General features: G+C 37.3%; 1 protein-coding gene across 1 annotated transcript; it reads right to left on the reverse strand.

The window, feature by feature from the left end:
• Positions 1 to 1,730: 1,730 nt before the first annotated feature.
• On the reverse strand, positions 1,731 to 9,721 carry LOC310914693 (uncharacterized protein C8orf88; the record flags this gene model as incomplete). Its single annotated transcript, XM_083871039.1, has 5 exons — positions 1,731 to 1,796; positions 3,452 to 3,558; positions 7,038 to 7,122; positions 8,755 to 8,831; positions 9,634 to 9,721. The coding sequence occupies 5 exons, from the start codon at positions 9,719 to 9,721 to the stop codon at positions 1,758 to 1,760; spliced, it is 396 nt and encodes a 131-aa protein (XP_083727165.1). The 3' UTR covers positions 1,731 to 1,757.
• Positions 9,722 to 9,936: the final 215 nt, after the last annotated feature.

Below are 9,936 nucleotides of genomic sequence, written 5' to 3' on the forward strand. Positions count from 1 at the left end.
GTCTTAAAAACTGACTCACACAGCAGCACAGGACTGAGGATTTATTTGGTTTGCTCTTGGGGATCCGGGCACTTAATTCTACGCAGCTGCACCTATGACACATTAATGCTTCTTTGGATGTTATCAAAAGGAGATACAGTTCTTGTGATAAAGCCACCTTCCCACTACTTACACTCTGAGTATCCTTTCTCATCAGTATTACCTGCATATATAAACAAAAGTTTCATTATGTATATTATAGGTATTTTATTTAGAATTTTTAACAGAGGTCAAAAAAGAAATGCAATTTATGCTAACAAATAAATAAACTCTGCTCTCTTTCAGCATCATGGTGGGTCCTCAATAACAACTAGAAGCTGTGGTTCTAAGTAATGTTAATGTTGTATTGTCCTTCATTACACTAGCATTCATAATGCAGTGTACAGGTGAATTTATGATGTGATAATGTTTGTTACTATGGATGGGATCTTTTCCACTTTATCCATTCTAAAATCTAGGAAACTGCGCATTTATACCCTTTTCTTCCTGTGACTAGTTCAGTGAAATGATGCATTCTAAAAACTGAAATAACACAACTGTGATAAACTACTTATTTCTGTGACAGTCCAAACTGTCACAAGAAAAGTATATCTTGAATGTATGACTAAATATTTGTGAAAAGTTTTATTACTGTAATAATAAACAACCATTACTTAATGCTGCTGTGATCTCCTTTTACAAAAGAAAGAAGTGAACCTGAACACACATTTTCATACATATGTGCAAAGAAGCTCTAAGTAATTAATGAATGGCAATTGCAGTAATGACATAGGGACAACTCTCTGTGCTAATACAGAACTTCCCCCAGGATACTTTCCACTCACAAGACAAGGCAGCACTATCTTCTCTTAACAGACTCTTAGCCCTTACCCTCACAGGAGGAAACTTATCTGCCCATCTGTTGTCACTACAGATCCCCAGACTGAACACTGCACAACCTCCCTGTCCTGACCCCTCAGAAAATATTTCCTTTGGATCTCTGGCAGGTCACTGCAAAATCATTAGAGAAACTGTAGTTACAGCATTAATAGCCATAAACCTTGAGCTTGTTTGGAGATTGGTTCTAGCAGGGAGCAGGGCTACTGTATACCCTTGACCAATGAACAGCACCATCTCCATGGGGAGATCACCCTCTTCAACCAGTGTGCATCTCTGGTAGGGATGCACATGGAGCATTGAGGAGGAAGAGGACACCCACTGAGCCAGCCAGGTCAGCTCAACCAACCTGGTCATCAGTGGGGTGACAGATGTTGCAGCCAGACTGCCCTCACATCCAGGGCTCTGGGGGCCCTGGCTGACTGAATATGTGCCCTGGCAGGCACCTGAGATTTGACACAGCCAGTATTTGTTGTTCCATTTTTTATTTCTGAGGAAGAGAGTTGGGAGCAATCAAAACGTCCCAGACAAGTATTTATTTAGAATTTATAGTCAGGCAAAATATATGGCTACATAATACAAAAAATCCAATGACAAAATTCTTCCACACCAATATGTAAAATTATTTATTTTCACTTTAATCACATTGCCATTTCAGGCATTACAAATTAAAGGTTTGTCTCTTAAAGCATTCAGGCAATTACAGGAAGAAACAGGCATTTTCATACGTTTCACAGGGTCGTACTTCCATCTGCAGGCACCCAAGTACCTTCAAAAACCTGGAAGACCTACATCAAATGTAGCTCCCTCATTGATGGACTTCAGATCTTCCAAACAACATGTCACTTCTTGCAGATGTCAATGAAAGGTTTGTTCTTTACCTGTAAGCAAACCAATCCTCAAATTACTTCAGTTATAACAGATTACTTAAAGTTTTCATTTCAGTCTGCTTGTAACTCTTTTCTACCCATGTACATTTCACAATTTGTATTTTTTTATTATGACAAACAGTTCTATTTTCATTAATCATAGAGACTTCATCTAAAAATTTCCTATTGTGTGCCAACACAGTAAAATCTGTTCAGATGCTGAGCTATGTATTGGTAGCCCTAAGCTCTGCATCTCAAAAAAACCCCAGTGTCCTTTGGGACAAATGCAGTCCACAGTCCACCAATTGTAACAATTGCATCTCACTTGCAAAAGTCATTCTAGGAAGTGTTTTTCATCTGAAAATACAACTTTTACTCATATATAGGCACATACTTCAGCAGTGGCTTCAAAAATTCAGAACTAGGAAAGCCTTAAGATAGGCATGAATTGTCTGAATACTCAGTACAGCAGCAAACTGTTGAAAAGCATCTGCTCCAAAATACAAGCTCACTGACACTGTTTGTCTGTTTGTCATTAGAAATTTATTTGCAGGCCACCTTCTGCCACTTTTAAGCATCATTAATTTAATTTACACGTGCATCTCATCAATCCCTCTGGTTTCTGTGCAGAAAAACAGGTAACATGATCAGTCAACAGGCTGGAATTTTGGCTGAACTAGGTGATCTTACTGATTTCTGCAGGGATCCACCTTTTTCCCAGGAATGTAAACATCTGAAAGCATACAGATTATCAAAATTTGTCACTCCTAGAAACACAGGTGGTGGGAGAGGGAGAAAAGTTAAATTAAAAAGCTGAGACTTTCAAATCTGAAAGCAGGTTTCCAAAAAAATAGAGCTTTCGTCTTGAGGGTAAATAGAAAGACATAAAAAGTAAGATCAGGGAAAGCTGATTATGGTCATGTATTAGTTAATTTTGTTTTTCAAAGGACAGAAATATTAAAAGCTTAAAAATGCCTCCAAATGTGGCCATCATGTGGACATACTTTTACATAACAGGAATCCTCTTTCTAGCAGAACTACATCCCAATGGTCTCAAAAGCAACCTAGTATGTAGCCTAATTTGATATGATGTTAACACAGATTTTCCCATAGTTGGGGTCTGGAATGTAATCCAGTAGGTGTTTTCTTCTAGCATATGAAACATTTGATGATTATTTCATCACAAACATTAAGGTAGCACACATGGATATCCTTCACATTCATCATTCATTTCTATTCATTTCTATTAATTTCTCCCTAAAACCAAAAACTAAAGATAATGATAATAGAAACTGCACTGAGCTCATTAATGGTTGTGTAGAGGACACTGGTGCATGAACAACTCAAACACTGGATTAAGATTTTTACCAAGCTGGAAATTTCGAGATTGTTCTCTTTTATTTTGAAAACATGGAAACATATCTGATCTTTTTTCCTGAAAACAAATTAAAACCCCTTCCCCTTTATATTGTACTACCCAGGGTAAGATGTCAAAGACCAACCAGAGAAGTAACACACAAAAACTGTGCTAAACTGCACAATCTGTCCTTTGAAGGTTTTACCAATTTGGCAGGCCAGTTTGAAGGAGAATGTTTGCCATTAAATAGCTTATCAAAACCTACATGGATGATTTTATAACTTCACTTACTACAAAAAAATGCACTTACTGGCTTTTCAAGTACAATTGGGTGATCAGGAAGAAACTCTGGTTTCTTCTGGGAGAGAGAAACACTTGAAAGCTTCAGAAGAAAATCTCTGCTGTATTGGATCCTTTCTGTGAATATACAAAATCATTAAGTTTAACATTCTTGTTTAAGGGATTAAGATTGGGAATTCAGAAAAATTATCTGATTACTTATAGAATGGTAGAAATACTAGATGTGGAATATAAAAATCAGTTTTAAAAACCGAAGTAATTTAGGTCTTATCTTGCATCGGGAAAATCTGAAGTAAATTACAGAGCATTTCACTTTAACTGTATCAAACTGACAGAGTAAGTCAACATGAAAGAAGAAAAAAGGTGAATCCAACCTTATACCAGACAGACTCCTTGTATCTTGTTCTAATTAGCAGAAACACCACAAACTGATCTCAAAACCCAAAAAGAAAATCTGTTGGTAACTTACTCCAAAGTGGCACTAAGGGACAGCTAACAAAAATGGGGTGTCTCTTTTCTTGAAGCTAATAAGTTAAATGTCTTTGAACACCTAAAAGTAATGACGAGACCTGCTGCATGTAAAATGGCTAACAGATTAATAGCAGTGAAATACTTTTGAGGGGTTATGCTAAATCAAGAGTCAGAACCTTTGCTCAGAACATGCAGGTTTCTCATTTGAGTTTATAGCACTATCTCTACTATAGCATTAGCTTTGGGTACAACATGTCTAGAAATGTCTGTATTTAAGCTGATCTTCTCAAGCAAGAGCCGAAACAAGAGGAAAGGAATTAGGCAAAGGAACAAACTTCATCTCTGGTCCTTGATGAAAAAGAAGCTTATTCCTTTAGGAATGATGGGCTTCCTGTAAAGACTGTTACACTTTCACCTGATGGACAACAGTTCTTGTTTCTCAGACTATAGGATGTTGAAAAGAGAGAAGCTGATATCAACTATGACACAATTTTTTTTCTGCCTTTGAACACAAATGATGCAGTAACTGGTGAACCTAAGGGAGGGCATGTGGGTAACCTTGAAAAAAAACAGTTTAAAGAATATGAGAATACTTGAAAATTTACAACTTGTTGTTTCCTCCCCTTGATTAAAAACCTATGAAGATGATGACTTCTGTAAGGCCTTCAACACAATCCCCACTACATCCCTCTCTCTAAATTGGTGAGATGTGGATTAGATCAGGGGACTGTTCACTGGATGAGGAATTGGTTGGACAGTTGCATCTGATCTCATATTGGAAAAAGTCCAGAGGAGAGTCCCTAAGTTGATCACAGGGTTGGAATACCTCTCCTATGAAGACAGGCTTAAATAGATGGGGATGTTCAGCCTGGAGAAGAAAAGGCTCTTTGGGACCCTCAGGGGCAGCCTTCCAATATGTAACGGGGGTCTACAAGAAGGCTAGAGAGGAACTTTTCAGAGGCATGTAGTGATAGTAAAAGGGGGAATGGCCTTAAGCTGAGGGACAGTAGGTTTAGGTTAGATACAAGAACGAAATTCTTTATTGTGAGGATGGTGAGGCACTGAAAAAGGCTGCACAGAGAAGTTATAGATGTCCCATCTCTAGGAGTGTCCAACATTATGTTGTGTGGGGCTTTGAGTAACACAGTCTACTGGCAGCTGTCCCTGCCCGTGGCAAGGGGAGATGATCTTTTAGTCCCCTACAACCCAAACCATCCTATGATCCAAGGACTAGTGGTCATGTTTGGATGAAGATCAGTGAGTGCTGAGTGGTATCCCTCAGGGTTTCATATTGGAACCAGTACTGCTGAGTATCTTCATCAGTGATAGACAGTGGGATCAACTGCACCCTCAGCCAATCTGCAGATCACACCAAGCTGAGTGTGCAGTTGACACACCTGAAGGACAGGATACCATCCAGAGAGACAGAAAAGCTCAAGAAGTGGGCCCATGGGAACCCCATGCTGCACTTAAGAACTGCTGAGACAGATAATTGAAAGCACAGTACCGCTGAAGAGATATCAAATGGAAATTATTATCTGGAACTTAAAGTACAGCTGAACATAAACAGAGTTCTAGAAGAAATTTTACTGTGCAAGGAAAAAAAAAAGAAAACAAAAGACTTATTTATAAGCAGTAGCTGAATAGTAGGACCTCTAAAGTTGTGTAACTCGGAAGGAAAATATTACAACAATCAGCAAACAAACAGAAGCCCTTTGAAAACAAGTGTGAGAAAAAGTTTGACAGTGTGGAGAATTGTGGAGTTGACTAAGGGAGGCATGACAGAGCACTTAACCACTGAAAACAGCCCAAAATACAAGAGACCATGATCTGATGAGAAGCTGTTTAAGACTTTGTAGAACAAAACAGTCTCTACCCACCACGAGCATAATTGATGAGAAAGGATCAGAAAGACACCACCAAACAGACAGGACTTGACGAGTCTGTCATCAAACTAGATCCAAGAACCAGAACTCTCTTCTCTTTATCAAGATCAAAAATAGAAGAAATGAACCTGAGCTTGAAAGGAGATACATGGAAGACTTACCTTCAAGTCAGTAACACACAACAGAACAGAATTCAGCTCAAGAACCAGAGACATCGTAACCCCAGACTGACAAAAACACAAGTCTCATTAAAACTTAATAGAATTCTTTCAATTGTTGAGTGCTAAGAGCAAAAGAACAAACCACGTTTTCAGAGAGGGCTTAAGGACTGGAGATTACAGATGGATGCCTTTATTACAGGTAGCCACAGACAAAAGAAATGAACTGTCTAAATAAACTCAATAAACTCAATAAATCAGTGACCTAACCTGGGTCACTGATGACATTTCTGTGACATGTTTAAGAATTAAGAGTTAGGTAGGAAGCAGGGCAGAGGAGCACTGCGAGAATGCATTTGAATTCTGAGATTATCCCTTAATGGAAAAAAAAGGAGTAAAATTTTGACTTGGTTAAACTATCACTTCTCTGTGAGTACAGTGGAAGGCAGTACAGAGAGAAAAGCATACGGAGAAACCTTAAGGACAATACTGACACAAAAACAAATCGTCCAGGATTAATCACTAAAAAAAAAATTAATTCAAATCTAGCCACCCAAATACTATTATTTCAGAACCATTGCAATAAGGTTGGTTCCTGGAAGTTCCTTCCAGGGCAAGGAAGCCAAAATGCTGAGTTCTTAACTTGATTACATTCAATAGTCTGTATGCCACAACTAAGCCCTGCAACAGACTAAAGGATGCAACTCAAATCTGTACTTCTACACACACAAGCAATCTGTACAAACCCAGGATTTTGTGTGAAGGATTGTTTTTATGTTTGGGGTCTGTTTTATCAAGGGGTTCGTTGCGGGCTTTTTGTTTGTTTGTTTTGTTTGGGTTTTTTAAAGACAGTTATATACAAGCAACTCCACCAGTGGAAGTTTTCTCTCTTAGGTATGGTCAAATTTACACATTATTTAGAATGTTATGTGAAAAGCAGAAAAGGTTCATATTGCTCTCCAAATCATCAATGCACTGGCTGATCAGAAAAAAAAAAAGCACAGCCCACATCACTTCCAAGTTCAGTTGTCTTCCATCCGGAAAATACAATCCTGACACAGCTCCCCACGCAGTATTTTACCTTTTTTTGCTCCTGATTCATGTTGTTTTGGTTGACAGAGCATCACAGTTTGAGTTAAGATCTTCACTTCAGTCATTTCAGATGACTAAAATAGGAAGGAAGTTATAAAGCTTATCTCCTTTAGTCATATTAAAACAAGGATACATGTTTCTTAGTTAAAAGTAACAGTTGTAGCACAGTTTAATTTGCACCTGTAGAATGTTACTGTTGATTACATACAATAAGGAAATAGTTCAATAAAACAATACAGAAGAACATACTGGAGAGACCTTTTTTACACAGAATGTTACAGTGCCATTGCTAGTTTTTCAAAAGAACACATTTATCCTCTCCTTTTCTATTATCCCACCTAGCACACAGCCACAAGCTGCTACATTTGGGAATAATACAAGCAGGAAGGACTTGGATTCTCTCACTTAGCAAAAAGGTTTGCTCCATAAGCATAAAGACTCAATATCCACAGTACAATGCCACAGTTTCTTCCAGCTGCCAAAACCTTGAAGGAAGTGTTTTGGAAAGCTGGAAAGCAGTTTATCCTCAAGAGCTTAGCTCTGAAAAGGCTCTACAGGTTTGAGGAATCTTAACATCACTCTGAGTCAGATGGGAAGCAGGCAAGAACTGAAAATTGCTCATCAAGCAGGGGCTGATAGGGCACTATCCAGATGGTATTTGGGGTGCTCATGAAACAGTTAATGGTCAAAAGTATTATTAAAAATTCTTTTCCATATACTATGTTAAAGAAGAAGTTAAAAAAAAATTAAAAATACATCCATACTTATACCAAAAAATGCAATACGCAGCTACATGTAGCTAAACAGTGATGAAATTGAATATTACAACACTGATGACCAGAGGCTTATTTAAAAGAGAGCAGTTTGTTCTCCTCAGTAATTACTGCTCAAGAGACAAGTGTAAGTGTTAATTTCTCTATGTCAGATCAAAGATAGGCTCCAAGACCTTGACTTTTTTTTTTAAAGTCATAAGTAGCTTGCAGAAGCTTAACACAATAAAGAAGAACTACAGGATTACTAAATAATAATTATACAATATTATATAATAAAATTATACAAAATAATCAAAGAATAAGGTAAAACTTAAGGAACAGGCATTTGTTCTAACAAAAAACCCTCCACCTATCAACGCTCTGAAAAAAACATTCAAATCAGAATCAACTGAAAGTCAAATTCAGGCTATGGAACATGAAGCATTCCAGTTGGAAGACTTCAAACTTCATTTTCCAGCTAACAGCTAAAACCAATTTCAAGTCTGAAAAACATGTCTGTACCATGTCCAAAGCCAAGCACTTCTAGCAATAAAGCATAAAGTTTTATGATGTTTGCTGTCTCAAATGCATTTGTGCATGTGTGAACAACAACGAAAGTTCTAATTTTATTATTTACACAGAATAAGTGAAGATAGAATACATGCACTCTAAGTTTTAAAGAGCTGATTTAAATTCAGTGAAAACTAAAGAAATGCCACACAGATTTTCATAAGAATCTTAAATTCCTAAGCTGTATTTCTCAGCTATTAAAGCATGCAAACACCAGGGAAAGGCATTCCTGAAACTCATAATTCTTCTCAACAGTTCTGACACTGCTGGTTTAAAGTGTTCAGAGTCAAGGACACTCCTAGCTGGAAATAGTTTTCTTTTGGTTACATAACAGATCAGCTGACCTCTAATTCATAAATAATTATATATTTCCTCAATACTCACCCAGTTGACCTTACTCTGCAAACATACTTCAGTGCTGCTGGGCAATTCAGTCCGAATGTTTAATGCAATGGGTGATGCTGGTGAGCATAAAACATTAAAAAAAAAATAAATAATTTCAATAGACTCCACAGTATTATTTTGTGATACTTGCCCCCAAGAACACTCCTTGCTGCACAGAGATTATATGGGCATTTATTCACAACTTAGAAGCTCAACGTCACCACAGGACCCCTTTCCAGTTTCTTCCATAAATTTTATACAAAATAAAAATGTATGATGTCTTTTATTTTCAGTCCACACCAGCACAGCTGATGATTTTCTGGCCACCAAAAATTTCTAACTTAAAAATAACAACTGTAATACTCCAATATCTAGGCTTTAATCTACAGAGTTTTAAAATTTAAACCAAAATATTCACACTTGACATAAATACTGCATGATTTTTTTTCTTAAAGTTTTTTGGGTTTTTTGTTTTGAATTTGTATGAATTTGTATGAAAGGATAAGAACAATGCAGTGCAGTACACTGTACTTGCAATAAAATAATCTGTCAAATTATGTGTATTTTATGTTTTCTATAGTAGGAGTCAGCTGCCCCAAGAACCCCAAATATAACAGAGAAGCCTGATCCAGCTTTCTGAAGCTACAATTCAGATGCCAAGCTATAAGACCAGTACCAAAGAGCTCTGCATAATCTTAACATAGTTTAAACTCAGATTTTATCACAGAGATTGTCCTAAGATCAACACAGAGCAAGGTATTTACTCACTGTAGTTTAACAAAGTAATTTAAAAACAAAACAAGACACCTTACACATCCTTGTTACTTCCCTAAACATAACGCAAACTTTGGTGAAATGCACCTTAGCCATGCTACTCACCTTGTTTAGAAGACAGTTGATGCACAGGTCGTGCTGGCTGAAGGGATTTACCAATAAACTTTTTTGCTTCTGTAACATTTTGAAACATCGCACTTCAAAAAAGCAGCTGAAATGATTAGCATTCAGTTTCACACATGGGTGTTAAGCAAGAAGAGCAATCTACCTACTCCTTGTTAGCTGCACTTGACAAGGCAATATTATATCTGGGCAGGAAAAAGCAGAAAGGTCTGATGCATAAATTTTGTTGAGATGATTGAACATTCTGGATAAAATTTGCAGGAAGACAGAATCAGACACTTCTCT

Source organism: Zosterops lateralis (genome assembly GCF_965231275.1).
Source record: "Zosterops lateralis genome assembly, chromosome: 1".
NCBI classification, from domain to species: domain Eukaryota; kingdom Metazoa; phylum Chordata; class Aves; order Passeriformes; family Zosteropidae; genus Zosterops; species Zosterops lateralis.